This window comes from Pseudopipra pipra, chromosome 2 (assembly GCF_036250125.1).
Source record: "Pseudopipra pipra isolate bDixPip1 chromosome 2, bDixPip1.hap1, whole genome shotgun sequence".
In the NCBI taxonomy this organism is placed as follows: Eukaryota; Metazoa; Chordata; class Aves; order Passeriformes; family Pipridae; genus Pseudopipra; species Pseudopipra pipra.
This window is the reverse complement of record NC_087550.1, coordinates 41,754,278-41,771,268: the sequence shown is the minus strand read 5'-3', so window position 1 is coordinate 41,771,268 and position 16,991 is coordinate 41,754,278. Positions and strand designations below refer to the sequence as shown.

General features: G+C 35.2%; 1 protein-coding gene across 4 annotated transcripts in view; it reads right to left on the bottom strand.

The window, feature by feature from the left end:
- DYNC2H1 (dynein cytoplasmic 2 heavy chain 1) overlaps positions 1-16,991 on the bottom strand; it is a 159,506-nt gene that overhangs the window by 24,645 nt on the left and 117,870 nt on the right. For 3 of the 4 annotated variants that reach the window (XM_064645170.1, XM_064645166.1, XM_064645169.1), the window contains 3 exons: positions 15,502-15,618; positions 6,085-6,294; positions 3,115-3,204 (listed from right to left, as the gene is read on the bottom strand). In XM_064645170.1, coding sequence (XP_064501240.1) covers positions 3,115-3,204; positions 6,085-6,294; positions 15,502-15,618 — 417 coding nt within the window. The remainder of the gene's footprint in view (positions 1-3,114; positions 3,205-6,084; positions 6,295-15,501; positions 15,619-16,991) is intronic. The other variant, XM_064645168.1, reaches the window with a different exon arrangement.

Genomic DNA, 16,991 nt, shown 5'->3' with positions numbered 1-16,991 from the left:
CAAAAGAGCAATAAAATAGCAAAACTCTTTTACTAAGGGATCGAACTGGCATTGACATTATATTATTACCCTAGATTTCACTCAGAATGGGAGGGGACAAGAGAGCAGCATCCCAGTGAGATAAATACAAGTCTCTTGAAGAAGTATGAAATATAACTTTTTTATATACTAGGAATATTTTATAGATAAATGCACATTTTCAACAAAAACTTTCATAAATTAGGCAAATAAAAACTTTCTGTGTTCATAAGCATTTCCTTGGTTAGAACACTGAAATAGGTGTTTATGATTCTGAGGTCCAAAAGTGTTCATTTTCAATGTACACTGTAAGCCTTTTAGTGGCTCTCTCTGATCTAACAGCCATCCAAAGGAAGAACTGTTTTTGCAGATGACATAAAACCAGCTCAGTTCAAAAGAATAAATAAATGTTTCAATTTAAAATAAAAGGTATTTTTGGAATAAGAAGAGTGTGAGTTTTTTTGGTTTTTTTTTTGTTTTTTTTTTTAAAGGTGAAATTAAGCTCTACATTTAGTTGTTGTGGAAACAAAAATTAAATTCCAATTTGTTGACCTGAAACATTTTTTAAGGTTGATATTCATCTGACATTTGCCTGGGCTGGTGTTTTGGCTCTTACTAGCTATAGTCCAGGGTATCTTCTCTTTCTCTCCTGCTGGTATCCATAGCCATGAGAAGACACTTATCTAGAGACTGGAATTCACTTAAGAGCATTATATGCTAATGTGTACTATTCCTGAGCTATAATCATGAACCGAGAGGAAAGCCACAGAACACATTTAAGATGCCATCATGAGGAAACTGGCAGTATAAGGACCAAGACTTAAAACCAATACAATGATCTATGATGATTCATATCTTTCATGCCTTATTGTTGATAGCAAATATATCACTGTGGATAGACAAGCTAAATCATGCTATTGTAAAGTTCAAAGTCAGCATTGCTAACTGAAAGTATTCAGAACTCCATCTTAGAAGAATGTTCAATACACCATTTTTGTTTCAATTTAAAGCAAAAGTTAACATCCAAATATCAGAACTTCAATCTGGGAAGAAATCACCTATTTCCATCAATTCTGTCACAACAACATAATACACAGCAATACAAGTCTCTACTGCATTTTGCATATACATATTTCCTCACACTTTCAGTAGGCAGTTTTTTTTTAATTTTGCTTTTTACTGAGAGAATTCAGACCTGAGAAATGCAACAACTGTTGTTTTTCTGTCTGTTGTTGTGTAATGCTCTCAGAACATCTTTACACTTCCATAAATTCTGCTATAAATATTTTACCATCTGGCCTATATTTTGTGTTCCTCTCCATTCCCAATAAATGCTTGTAACAATGCAGTTGCTTTTATTATTTTCTACACTGGCAGCAAACCTCTTGACAAGGCAGCCTTTAACTAATAACCTAGGTAGAGACTTACTTCATCCTTAGTAAATGTAATCCTTCAGTACAAATTCGATGTTTCAATGTCTCCTACTTCCTCTTAAAAAATACCTAAATCAAATCTATCTCAGACAGTGAAAGTACAAGTCTCATAGTTGATGAAACTATGTATGTTAAGTATCTGCTGTAAAGCTCTGCCTCAATAATCTTTCCCTCTCTTACAAAAAATAGCTGTTTAAAATTGTAAATGATTTCTTCATAATAACTTTCATAAAAATGAGTAATCCAAATGTACCATTTTGTCAGCAGTTTAAACAGTGAGAAAGGAAGATTACTATCACGGTAATATAAGGCAGCATATTTGTCAACAGTTGACTAAAGTAATATATGAAAATAAAAACTTTCTGAATATGTGTGGTTGAAAATCATTTATTACTATTAACACTAATTTCATTCTGTTACACTCTGTTACATTATCTCAACTTTGTATAGGAGGTGCAGTCCACACAGAAGCTTGAACAGTAATCTCAGACTTCAATTAAGAAAAACCCATATAAGTAAGGAAAGTTGCATGCAGTTTGGTCACAACCAAATGAAAATGCAAGCTGCAAACAGCAAGGTACTCTTGAAGCTTACAAACACACTGACTCAGCCACAAATGATATTTTTTTAATACTAAAGACAATAATAGTCAGATGGGACTAAGTTCAGCCCTAGTTATAAGACCTGAACATGCATTATCACTTGTTGCTTTACATATTTACACTTTCTTTGTTTATACTTTAAGCCTTTTTTGAAGGAAAGGACAAACAAAAACTAAGCATTAGCCAAAAGAAACTGTTTGCATAACAAGAATGCTATTAATACTTTGAAAACATCCATCTGATAGTTTCTTTAGAAAAAGTAATGCCTAGAAATCATGTGCCCTTCAAATCTTCCTTCTGAATCTGATAGTCAACACCAATGTTGACAGAAATCTTTGTATCCTGCTGGACAAGACTGTGTTAATCGAAGTCAAAACCGTAAGCTTTCTATTTATTGCCCGGAGATAATAAAGATCTGTCCTTCCTACCTCTCTGGAAGGTTCTCACAGTTTTCTCTCTCTGTATGCAACATGATGAAATCTATTTCCTTAAAAACTAGTTAATTTAGATGAATGACTTTTTTTTCATCTGCCTATTATCTTAAATACACTGCTTCTGTCAATCAAAGTACACATAGATCTACCTTAACAAAAAATTATCCTCTTCACTGTCAGACTGTAAACTGACAAAGCCGTTGTCATACTGCACCTTCTATTATAGCCTCTTGTAAACCTGGAGAATGCAGATGTTTTCATTATTTGCTTTAAAGACTAGTCGTCTACATTACCTCTGTTAGAAATGCTTCATTTATGCCTTGATAGGCATCTCTCTACCAGATGAAAGGGTGTGTGTTGACATAGATGTAAAGTTTCATCTGCATAAATTTTCTTTCCCCCCTAGTTCATCATAAAGACTAATGACTAAAATCTAAGGTGTAAATTGGTTGTGAAGCAACCAACAATATTACCATATTACTCCTTTAAATTTTTACATGTCTTTTCACACATCTACAACTCTTTGGGATTGGTATTTGTAAAGGTCTACTGTAGAGTAATTTATATGATATACTGTGTCACTGAATACCAGTATACTATGGTAAATAAATGACTCTTTAAAATTACCTGTATAGCAAGCGCTCGAGCAACAAGACTTCTAAGATATTGTAAAGGATCTTCTGGACCTTCCCACTTGCTTTGCCATGTGATAGGACACTGAAATAAAAATATATTTACTGAAAGTATCCATTTCAAATCCATTATGTTTTAAACTAGCAATTTGAATGAAATTAAACAATCTGGAGATCAAATATAGCTACAAAGAAAAATGGAAATACGAGTAATAAAATGACCAAAATATACAACCACTAATAGAAAGGTCATGTTCCTGCTAATTCTTCTTGTGGCCCACACAGATACAGTGCTGACGAGGAACCTTCAAGAACCTCTGGTATTCAATAAGGAAACATCAGTTTTTTCCATGAACAATTCAAAAAGGCCTAAGCAGATTATTTCCTAAAAAGCCACAATGTCATCTTTCAAGAGCAGCCACAGCTCCCCACTCCTTTGCTGCCTCCTCAGACTTGAACAGGCAGTTGTGGTGGTGGTGAAGAGAAGCTGGTACAATTCCTCTGCATGATTATTTTCTCATCACTTTACAGTTTTTGTAGAGCAAAACCTGAGAATAAAATCCTACAAGACCTCCCCAGACAAATTTCTCACCGACTTCAAAATGAAAGGCTTAGAAGGTCCTCTATTAGATTTCCTCCTCTTAAAACAAGTGTAAAAACATTAATTTTACCTACTCCACAGGAACCTGTAAAGCACGGGGAAAGTGATTCTGCAAGATTCTCCTACTTAAGAGAAAGAGAACTGATGTAAATCATTACCTGTAGAATACTGCACAATACTGAAGATGCTGAATAAACAGTTTATCCTTTTAATATTTACCGCTGCATTTTCAAGGAGGTTCATGTTTTCACAGCATACACACTGAACAGATTTTCAAAATCTGATTACGTAAGTTTTTAAGAGAAGGTATCTTTCAAAGTAAATACTCCATGTGTACCTTTTATAGATAAAAACTAGAACATAACTAGGTCTGGGGACACTAATTAAGAATGAATCGAATAAATTAGAACACATTCAAGTCAACTAATAAAGCACAGTTAACTGCACATTTTTTTCATAATTATGGTTTTTTGAAACTTTTTTTTATTTTAAACTCTTAACCTTGCATTTTTGCAGACCTCTTTGCTAGATATGCATTTACAGACAGCTCATCAATTTATCATTTAGAAGGTATTCACCTAACATTGCTAATGTATCACTCTAAATTACTCTAAGTTTAAAGAAATAGCTTAGCTAATTGTTATTATGTAAGCATATTTCAGATGTATACTTCTGCTCGTTTTGGCTGGGATAGAGTTAATTTTCTTCACAGTGGCTTCTATGGGGCTAATATATCAATTTTACACAAATAAAGCACATTGTTGAAAACAGAAGTAGTACATTTCCTCATTTTTCATTTCTATTAATCTAGCAGTTTCTTCAGGTGCTATAATCTTAAAAGAACTACAATCTTGGTGCTTTTAAAATACAGGTTTTTAAAAATAGTCTTTTGTTACATAACACATGAAAACACTAAATAAGAACAGTGTATAGAAGATCCATGAAACAAATCATTTTAGGATGATAAATATAGTGAGGTTTAGCTGTCTTGAGGTTTAGCTGCCATGCCAAGAATGTGTCATTAGCCTCTCTGGAAGGCTGCTGAAAAGATTGCTATACAGTCACAATCCAGTCAAGTGATCTGTGTCAAGGTAAGTGGGTAAGTAAGCAGATGAAATGACAGAAACACTTCGCTGAATACATCATGAAGCACTGAACTGATGTTTGTAAGAGGTAAAAATGCATAGAATTTTTAACTACATTTTTGTGACAGTGATCAGTTTCATAGCTCCTGCTGCTTCCAATTTGAGTGCATCTTAAGCACACAAGACAGTCATTCTCTCTTGCTCAGTAACAAGAAATATAACTGTAAGTACTAAAGAATGACCATTACACGTATCATTTACATTCACTATGACTTGTACATAGTACCAATTTCTACCACACAGTCAAAACATGTTTAAAAAGGAAATGAGATTGCTAACGTGAAAACATTAATTTATTCTAATTTTACTGCAATTTTGCTAACAAATGCTGTCTTGTGAATCTAAAAAGACAAAAAATTTAATAATTGTTTTGATAGAATAATAAATGCATAAAAAGCTTTTTAACAGTACTTGTTCTTCCAATGAAGATAAACAAGATATAAATAGGAATTACCATTCACTGCAGAACAAATCTCAATATCTATGCATTAGTGTCGGCAGAATTTATCAATTGCTTCAGGTGAAACAAAACCAGAGTTTCAGGTCAAATCCATGTTTGACTATCTTTGTAATCCAATTATCTGGCTATTAATGATGGAGCATGTAAATTTGCAGTCATTAATTGTACCAGTTTATAAATATGCCCAGTTTGATGCCAAAAAAAATGGAGAGAGTACATGTGCAAATTCCGATTGCTTTTCGCATCTTATCAAGAATATAGGGTGAGATGATAGGTTGGTATGATAGGTACAGCTTGTCTGGTGTGATATGGCAATACTCCACACTGAATAAATGCAGAGAGTGAATTGTGATTATAACTTAAATTTTAAGAAAATGTAAAAAAATAAGTAAAGGGACAGATTTACATGTTCTACTGGCTAATATATTTGACTTATCGAACATGACTTGGTATTTGAAATTGAAATAGCATTCCACAACTTCTAACCTTATTGGAATTGTCTTTAAGAGAAAACTTGATAAAAGGACAATATATTCAGAAACTTCTGCAAGTACGCGAAGCAACACTTTTTTGAAAAATTTTCCAGAAAAATCATGATTCTGTTCAAGACTTACTATCAATAAAAGAACTCAATTTTAGAGTCTTTATCAATAAAAGAGCTTAGAACAAATGGTGACATGAAAATGTGTATCAGAATTTGTTCAGTTTCCTTGTTTTTTTATATCGTGCATTATAATGTATACAAAATTACAAAATTACCTTCTGGTTTAACAGAGCACTTGCTAGTCTTTGTACTTCAGAACTCAGTAATGAGGTACCTCTGATGACTTTACTTAAAGAAGCAAGAGACTGATGGACACTTTGCACAAGGCGAATTGCACTGAATTGTTCCAGAGTAATGAAGGATAAGACTGGAGATCCTTGTTGCTCTGCAGGAGGAGACACCTTCTGATGGATCAGGTTAGAATTCTAAAAAAGAATATGTGATATCCAGTTAATAAACTCGGGGAAACTATAGCGTTATACAACATATTATTTGTTTCATTTGTATTACTTCATATGACCTTGTTAGCTTTGAATTAATACTGAATATTATCCTTTTTATGACACTGGATTAAAACTATAGTGATACTTTCAGTAGTGTCTCTGAAATGTTCAATAAAGACATCACTCTTCTGAGACAACTCTGTCTACCCAGTTCCTTCAAAAGTACTTGAATTTCTGAAAAATCTTTACTTAGCTAAATCACTGCTTTTAGTATTTGTATTAATGTGTCAATACAAAAAGCAGTGCTGTACTCAGCATAAACAGATTTTATTTGGTACTATAAACTATGCTGCCAGATATAGTTCTTGCTTTGGTAAGACTAGTTCAACATGGAAGCAAATTAAATAGAATAATAAATACAAAATAAATATAATATTACGTGTAAATCTTGGGTAACAGACTCTGAGAGGTAGTGCTGCTCTCACATTGCCATTTTCACTACTTACTTCCCCCTTCCATTACAGCCACTGAAAACCCAAATTTATTCAATAATTTCAAGAGATAGTATTATTTTGCAAATCTTAATTCATATGCAGCTTATTACATAAATATATTTAGCATGTGTTCAGAAACTGCCAACCTGACATGTGACAAGTGGTTGCAATGAATTCCAGTTATAGAATTAAAAACTTTATTGGAAAATTCTACATGGCACAAATGCAAAAAGAAATCCCACATCTTTGAGGAAAAAATTTTTTGCTATTTCAATTTGTAATAGTTTATTACAGGTAAAATCTGATTTTACTTTCTCTGAAATATCTCTTCTTAAAATAACAAGTAGTTTTGACTATTTTTCAGATTAAATAAACTTCTGAATTGTCACATGGCGTCCTGCTTTCCAGAACACACAGGATATCTACCTCTATTATCTTTCCCAGGCACTGTACGTTTGTCAGAACTTTCATATTTTTCATTTCAAGATCATACTGCACTAAACTACCAAGCTAAAATATGAGAAAAGCTAAGTGAAAGATGAGTACTTTGGTTTATGACTGACAAAGAAATGAAGGATAAAGTCTTCCTTCCCACATTGTTAAAAAGGTATACCACAAAATTACTTACTGTTCAAACTATAAGAAGGATACAGTATTTAGAATTGTTATGCTTTGTGTTTTTATTTTGCATGCATTCTAAAATCAGAGTACCAGTTTCACTTCAGTTTTTCTGAGCCCATAGTTTGCTGAGTATATGTAAATTGTAATGTAAAACTTGCATAAACCAGTTGATAGTTTCTTATTGAGGTATTTAATTGCATAAAATAAAAAAAGAACAAAGACATTGCAACTTGCAAGCTTTGCTCAATCTTTCACATATACTCTCTTAATTCACAACAAATTTACTGAAAGAGAAGGCCTCTAAGTTCCTCAATACTGTCCTTTACATAACAGTCTCCTATAAATCATATATTCATTTCATCATTTTTTCCAATGCTTTCCCCAGAGAATTTGATAAAACAACCCATCTATCATTTTTATAGGAAAATTAAACATGAATGCCAATATCAGCTTATATATTTAATGTCTTATTACATTCCCTTAAAATCCATTACATATATAATTCAAATCAGCCTTTAGAATATCTTCATGACCTGCTCGAGAATTAAGAACTACTGAAGTACTTAGTGATTTTCCTAATCATAAGAAATTGAAGATAGATTCTAATCTTTAATATTAAATACTGTATTATGTTACCAATATTAAATCAGATGTATTTTGAGACTTTGATCAGTTTCCCTTTCAGTTCTGTAAGTGTTGCTTTCTTAGTACAACGTAAGACTTCATAGTCTCACCTAAGCTTTCCAGAGCTTTACCTTCTTAAACTCAAGCTTTTTCAAACTCCAGTATTTTCTGAAAACTGCCCCAGAGAAATGTAACAAATATAATGAAAGTAAAGTCATATACCTCCACTAGTTCTGCATTTGATTCAAAACTCAGTGTTAGTGGGTTTTAGAAAACTCCATTAGCCTTTTGATGTATCTATTCTGCCTCCTCCTTCAAGTCTCTCTGCCTATTCTTTGAGATATTAGTCTTTCACTGCTTTTTACACAAACTTTTAATTGCTAAAAATACAGAAAAGAATGACCCAATATTTCTGTTTCACTGATTTTCCTTTGTGCAAAAAAATCGTTCTTTTATTAAAGCTGAGATACCTAATGAGGTATCATGGTGTGATTCTTGGGGCTGTCCTGTACAGGGCCAGGAGTTGGACTTTGATGATCCTAGTGGGTCCATTCCAATTCAGGATATTTTCTATGCTTCTATAATGGTTTAGTTAAAAGAGCAACAACTCATTAATTTTCAAAACTACTTTTACAATTTTCTTGCAGCATTATGCAACTTTATGAAAGTAATTAGTTACAATTTACAAACACAACAAAAGACACAAAACACATGACAGCTTATGTTCATACATTCAGCAAACAGTTTTGAAGCAGTTGCTGCTGAATTTTTGTTATGCGTGGGCCTCCTTTCATAGAGCTGCTAAAGAGTTTTTCTGAAACAAGGAAAAAATGTGACCATCTCACAACAAAAATATAGCACTGATTCCTCTCCCTCTCTCCTCATGAGAAAGCCATTTGGATACAATGAAACACGCAATCCCATTGCATCCTGATACTTTTGCACTTCTCTGACAAGTAGTATGTTATGGGCAATGCCTGAGTTCCACTGGACGCTAATTTCCAACTGATCCAGTTATGTGACAATGAGGGATTATATAGTGCTTATATAGGTCCTAATCTACACCCTGTCATGGCAGAAGACTATGTGGGAAAAGAATGGACACCAGGACAGAGACTGGTTGAATTAACTCTCACAGCCCAGCCACTGACAACAGTCTGTAGTGGGCCACTCTTCCACATTCAGGAAAGGTTTTTAAAATTTGTGTAACATTTGACAACTCGTTCAGTGAAGACTTTATTTTATAGAGTAACAAGTCTTTCACACAAACTTACAGTTAGCATCTGAGTGTGTGGGTTTTTTTTTTAATTTAATGGTAGTTTTATGAGAGTTTAATTAATTTGATTACTGTTAAGCTGTTATTAAATCATGCTGAAAAAGACTGCAGAAGCAGTTTTAGGACAGTATTCATTACAAGGGTGCTTTGAAATGGCAAGAATTAAAATGTATGTTTTCAAATTAAGCTAATATAGATGAAAATGTCAAGACATTCTGTATTAGTTCAGAAGAGCTACATAAAAAGAGAAGTTTGCTTGTGTAATTTCAACATAGGATCACACTGATTTGAAGCAGATTTTAAGTATCTTTTTCATTTCCAATGTATATCTGCCATTTTTGCTCTTTCGCCACAAAGACTGTGATAGCTCTGAAAAATGAGCCAAAAGGACTCCTACCCTAGAACTTAAAAAAGGCTGGTGTTGGAAGGAACCTCTGGAGACTGCCTAGTGCTCAGAGCTATAGCAGGTTGCCCAGACCTGGCTTTTGTTCAGTCTAGAGAAGAAGAGACTGAGGGGAGACCTCATTACAATCTTCAACATCCTCACAGGGGAAAGCAGAGGGGCAGGCACTGATCACTTCTCTCTTGCGACCACTGACAGGACTCGAGGAAATGACATGAAGCTGAGTCAGGGGAGGTTTAGTTAAATATCAGGAAAAGGATTTTCATCCAGAGGGTGGTTGAGCACTGGAACAGGATCCTCAGAGAAGTGGTCACAACACCAAGCCTGACAGTTCAAGATGCGCCTGAACAATACTCTCAGGCACATGGTGTGACTCTTGGGGTGTCCTGTGCAGGGCCAGGAGTTGGACTCGATCCTGATGGGTCCCTTCCAACTCAGCATATTCTATGATTCATTATCATCAAGGATGGAGATTCCACAGCCTCTCTGGAGAGTGGAATGTTTACTTAATGGTTGTTAACTTAAGCAGCAATTTGACTATTTTCTTCATTCTAATTTCCAGGTCTTTAAAACTGAAAACAAACGTGACGCCTTCATTAAGAAATCAATGTAGAATGAGAATGTAGAACTGTACACAACAACCCCGTTCCAGTGGTTGACCATCATCACAGTAAAAAGTGGCATATCCTGTATTTCAGTTTGTGCCCATGGCCTCTTGTCCTGTCACGGGACAACACTTAGAAGTGTCCGTCTCCATCTCCTTTACTCCTTCTCATCAGCCAATACACACTAAACACTAAGATTCCCCCTGAGGCTTCTCTTCCCCAGACTGAATACGTTATATGGACAAACTTTACATTGTGCCCCTTCAGCTCTGTTTTGTTGATTATGATGACTACAGACCTAATTTTGCCCTCTAACCTGGTTGACTACTTCCTCATATAATTTGTGGTCCTCCTCTCCCTACCTTGATACTTCTATCTCAAAAGTCACCTCACCAATAAGGTCAGTCTTTTGTCCCCCCTAGTCAGGTGGAACCTTTCTCTTTCCAGCAGGCTATCATCAATCCTTAAAGTGTCCCCCATAGTTATAAACACACCCCTGTTGCTAACACCAGTTGTGCAACCACTTGTAGGATCTGTCCACTCCTCCTCATGTCCTCCACCTTCACTGTAAGGATCAAGAAGGAACATTTAGGGCCCCCTGTCCTTAACCACCATCCCCAGACCCATGTAGTCATGCTTCACATGCTCCATGCTACCCCTGGCAGCATGACAGGGGGCTATGTAGAAAAGCATCAAGGGGTGATAGTCTGAGTGCCAGACGAGCCTCGGCAGTCCTTCCACAATGTCCCAAATCTGAGCCCCTGAAAGGCAGCAAAACTCCCTAGACAACAGATGAGGTCAGAAAATGGGAGCAATCCTCTTCCCAGCTACAGGGAGTTGTTCCCTACTATTCCCTTCCATTTCCTCCTGGTGCTTCCGTGTGGATCAGGTTTAGTCGGCTTGAGAGTTTCATTGAGAGTGCACAGATAAAAATATGTCAATAGATTATGATAAATCATTCCAGTGTACATTCTGTAGGACATGTCTATGCCAAGTGTAAATTTTGTTATGTTTCAGAACTATCAGCACAGAGGTGTACAACAACTATTTTCAAGGTATTTGTAGGATAATCCTTTTTGAATTAATCCTTGATTTACATACTCAGTATGGGAACAAAAACGTTTAAAAACATACTTAATCTTTGTCTACATATTAACAAGCTTTTTTGCCTCTGGAATAAAAAGTAGATGATTTTTAAAAAGAGCTTTGAATCTATAAATAGATTAGCTAGATTCAATTCAGACCTATACTGGACATTTGCCGAGTTTTAGTAGTCTGAAACAGATATTTTACCATTATTTCCAACTACCCTTGGGGATAAGTACGTTTGACAGGTAGAAAACTAATATTTGCTTCTTGTATATAAAACAGGTATTGTATATAAAAAAAGGTATTGTCAACATCTATCCCATCCACCTCTACTTTACTACTATCTGTATCCAATAGATAAAAAGGATGATGATGATGACATTATTAGTAGTAATATTATTATCATTAGTAGTAGTAGTAGTATTATACCTCATGAGGCCAAAAGGCAAGGTCCTGCATCTGGGTCAGGGCAATCCCCAGTTTCAATATAGGCTGGAGGATGAAAGAATTAGGAGCACCCTCTACTCCAGTTTCATGAGACCCTGCCTGGAATGTAGCATTCCCCTCTTGAGTCTTTAGCAGAACATAGACATAGACCTGTTGGAGCTAAATGCAAATGCTTCCAAAATTGAAGGTAAAAAAATTTTTTACACACTTCTAGAATAGCTTTTGTGATTCTACTTCTTCACACCTGGGAAATAATTTTAGCTCATTCTCTGTGCCCATTCATGCATAAATAATATAATTTATGGTTGTTAACTTAAGCAGCAATTTAACTATTTTCTTCATTCCAATTTCCAGGTCTTTAAAACTTCTGAAAACAAACATGGTGCCTTCATTAAGAAATCAGTGTAGAATGAGAATTTAGAACTGTACACAATGTCTGTGGAAATATTAAAGTTGCCTAGACCTTTTCAAAGCTTAAAGTAATTACTGGTCAAACAGACTATGAAAACTAATTTTAATAAAGAACATTTTTATTTAAATTTTTTTAAACACTCAAGCAAATGTCCCCCCAAAAAAACTCTACACAAGGTCAGAAACTCTCCTATTCTAAAAGGATCTTTAAAAGATTAGATTCATTACCTCCTAAGAGCATAAAAACATTCAGAAATCAAAGAAACTTCAAGATAATACAGAATCATGGAATGTTTTGGGTTGGAAGGGACCTTAAAGAACATCAAGTTCCAACCCCCATGCCACAGGCAGGGACACCTTCCACTAGACCAGGTTGCTCAAAGCCCCATTCCTGACCTTGAACACTTCCAGGGGTGGAGCACCCACAACTTCTCTGGGCAACCTGTGCTAGTCTTACCACCCTCACAGTAAAGACTTTCTTCCTAATATTCAATCTAAACTTACTTTGTTTCAGTTTGAAGCCATTCCCCCTTGCCCTGTGTTTTGCCAATCTGTTTTGCCTCCCTCCCCCAGTAACGAGGATGGATTTAAGGAACACAGACACCAACTTTAAAGAATAAGTGTATAAGTTTACCATAGTGCAAGACAGTAAAGAATTACAAAAGAAGCAGTGGCTTATGAAAGGATACACTTAGCAATGCATCTAATCATTACTACAAAAAAAGTCTTATAGTGATTAAGAGACAGACACATCACCAGTTACCCTAAATATATTACCATCATCATCATCCAGACTGCACTTCAGCTGGAAAGTCCCCCATCACAGCTAAGGTCTGGAAAACCTCTTCCCAGTAAATGGGAAATCCTACGCAGTGTGTCCACCCGCAGGTGAGGCCTCCATCTTCATTGTGAGAGGATCCAGCTTATACAATGTTAAACAAACCAGCTTACATTACTCAATTGGTGTGGCAAAACTATCTGGCTTTCTTCCTCCACTGGTATTCCCTTTAGGCCTGGCCAAGGCCCAAAGGGAGACCGAGGGAGTCAATTTGGACCATCTACTATCAAATGCTCTTTGGCCTTGACTAGTCACTAAACACAGAACGTATGGCTACATTAATATCTCAAATATGAACCACCCATGACTACGGTTTTTCATGGCCATGGCTGGAAAGAAAAGGCATATTTATAACACATTCAAGCCTTACTAATTATTAATAATATACTGTGTTAACAAGTGCAAATGCATATTCTTAAAGCATTAATAAGGATTATATAGCATCTCGGTTAATAAGCAGATATACGTCTAAATACAATACTAGGATGGAGAGTTCAGCTTATAGGTCAACTTTGGCTCAGGGTCGGTTCTTCAGGACCGAGCATTATCTCCTGTCACTACATGTCCTTGTAAAATGTCCCTCTCCAGCTCTCATACTGGAAGGCACTATAAGGTCTCCCCAAAGCCTTTGCTTCTCCAGGCTAACAACCCCAACTTTCTCAGCTTGTCTTCACAGGAGAGGAGCCTAGGAAACAATATACAAAATTTTTGTACCCAATGATTCTGTAAAAAAAACCAAATTGCTTTTGCTAGGAATAGGTCACGCTAACTAGGTCTTACACTTACCGCGCAAGGCTCCAGTACTGACACTCTAGACATGTTATTAAGTTGTTAGGAGAGCTTGCTGTTTGAAGTAGAATTCAGTACCAGGTGTTGTTGTTATAATGTGAAGTTTTAGCATGGGATAGCAAAGGTCTTGAAAGGATGGGCATAGGTTGAAAAGAGAGGCCCGAGAACTATGAACAACAGCTGATGGTCACATACTCATCATTGAGAAAGAGCAAAATTAAGAACTGGCAAGACTACTGTTGCTTTTAGACAAGAAGCAATTACCCAACAAAGCAAAACAGACAACTGACAGAATAAAGTTACCTGCTACAGCCTGAAAAATAACCCTAAGTGTCATTCAGTCTGTAGGTCAGGAACTGAGGTGAAGTATTACAAAATCATGAGAGATCTCAGATTGAGGGTAATGTTAGGGGTGAAAGAAGTGGCCTTTGTCAGGTCCAGCTTCCCTTGTCAAAGAGCTTTTGGGCAACTGATTACCTCCACATGGGTGACTAAGACTACCAAGGACCAGCCAGAAGCACCAACTATGTGGCATCAGCTTCATGGTACTGCATACTCACAGCTAACTTATGACTCAAGTTTTAAGGAATAAGTACATTGAATTTGCACTGATAATGATTAACAATTATAAAGAACTAGCCATCAGCAATGTGTGCTGATAATGGATATCAATGTAGCGCAATTTATTTTGCTGTTTAAAACTGGCTTCATTTATCAGTTTTCCAAACACTATAACCAAAATCTCTAATTTTCTGATGGTGTATACATACATATATGCAATAGTTTCATCTGAGCTTTTGCAAAGAAGATTTGCAAACCTAAAAGTATGTTTAGTTAGTAAGAGATCATGAAAGGTGTCGCATTGAAATATCCTTTTTCTTACAGGATCACAGACCTGGTTAACAGCAGCCCATGTTCAGAGGCCACAGATTTCAACATGAACTTATTCAGTACCAAAGGACTATTTTGACAAAAACATGATGTATCATACACTTAGAATGGATTAAATGAGAATTTAATGAGATATTTCACAATGTAATGGCAAATTCTAATGTGCACCTCATGCCACTTCTTTGTATGCGATTATTTGAGTAAGGGAAAGGTTTTTCTTATTACAGTGTTGTTGTGTACAAGACATAGTTTTAGGCCACGATGTCTGTGATCTATGTAGAGGGGATTTTAATGAACCTCAGTTTAAAGCTAATACCATATTTCAAGACTATACAGGAAAAACTTCATTTATATTTAAAATCATTAAACATTGTCTTGTGTATATTAGAGAAATGAAAAGAATAAATTAAAATCTAAAATACATTAGTATTTTTCTTGGAAACACATACAAGATGTTAGTCTCATGTCTTGAGTATGGTCTCACCTTCATATGGAGAAAAAAGTGATAGCCTGTTACATCACGTACAGACTTCATAGCTAATTACAAACACCTAATGTATTTTACCCTGCAAATGCATTTAATTTACTTTTTCACTTCTAGTGTTTCAATATTTGAGATAATTCCTTAGACTTTACTTTTTATGTAGTTACCAGGAAAAAAAGAAGAATAAGTTGCTATTTCAAATCAGGTACATTCCTACCTGATTAAGTTTCTTCCATAGGTTGAGAATAGGAGAAAGTTCTGTAGACCATATTTCTCTGTCAAATTTGGAGCCAGCAGTTACCGACCTGCTCAGGATCCGAAGCTGTGAAATTACCTGAGTGATGAGAGTACAAATGCAATCTTGAAGAAGGATAAACAAACTTCTTTCAGTACAAAAATGTGATACAATAGCAAATACTCTCCAATTTATCTTTGAACTATACTTTCCTGCATATTTAATTACTGATCATGGTCTGATCAAAACATAAACAATACCTATATTAAAGTAGAGAACACACTTGAGCCTCATTCATATTAAGCCACAAACAAAAAAAATCTATATTTTTCTTATTGCAGTAATTGACTTTGTTCAACTATAATTTAAAAACTAATGAGGTGTATAATTCATTAATTAGCCTCTTTTCCACAAAATTTAGAGTAAAAACTCAAGCTCTGCCTTAAACTAGGCTTCATCTGTAATTAAAAATTTAAAGGAAATAAAAAAACCAGAATATGTTACTAAATACATAAAGTAACTATCAGGCATCAAAACTCAGGATAATTATAGTCAATTCATTCTGATCTGACCTGGATCTTTTATTTAGATACTCATGCTACCTCAAACTACTTAAATGCATACTTATTAAAGAAAGAAAGCAAGCAATTAAAAGAATAACTGCAAAACTTCCAGAAAGAAGGTGAGCTTCCAGTTCTTTAAGTACAACTGTGTTTCACTGTTAGCAACCCTGGTAAGTCCACACATAAACTGATAAAATATATGTATACACTTGTAAAGAAAGAACACTAAAATTAAAATTCTTCAGTGATATTGATGTCAGTCCCTTAAACTGCATATAAATCCCCTGGTATTTTAAGGCATATTAGCTAAATTTTAGTTACTTTTCACAGTGTATTTTTTGAAAGACATGTTGCAAAGCAACTTATTCTCTCCTCTTTTGCTTGACAATAAAGAATGAAGTTTGATAGTAAAAAATGTATTAAGGACTGGACTATTTAACTGTTACATAGAATGAGGGAGAAAGTCAAGTTGTTTCTGCTAGGTTTTGACTTATTTTCTGTTCTTGAAAGATGTGCAATGATGAAGTGTTTTCTTTTGTTTTTCATTTTCTTTCACTGAAGCAAACAGCAGCTTCTTATTAATCAGTTTTGATAGGGACTATGAAGCACTACAAAATGACGGTAAAACCATCGTTTTAACGTCTATAATAAGCACTTACTATGAGATTGTGGACTTCAAAATCCTGAGAGAAGACAGCAAGGCCAGTAGTAGAATCACAACCCCAGATCTCAGAAAAGAAGATTTTAGCTTAGTCAGAGACCTTTTTAGCAGGACCCAGTTGGCAAATGTTTTGGAGGGCAAAGGAGGGCCAGGAGAGTTTGAAGAAACTGTCAAGAAAAATTTCCTCAAAGCACAAGAACAGTCCATTCTGATGCACAGGAAACAAGCATGATAAGCAATCATGGCAT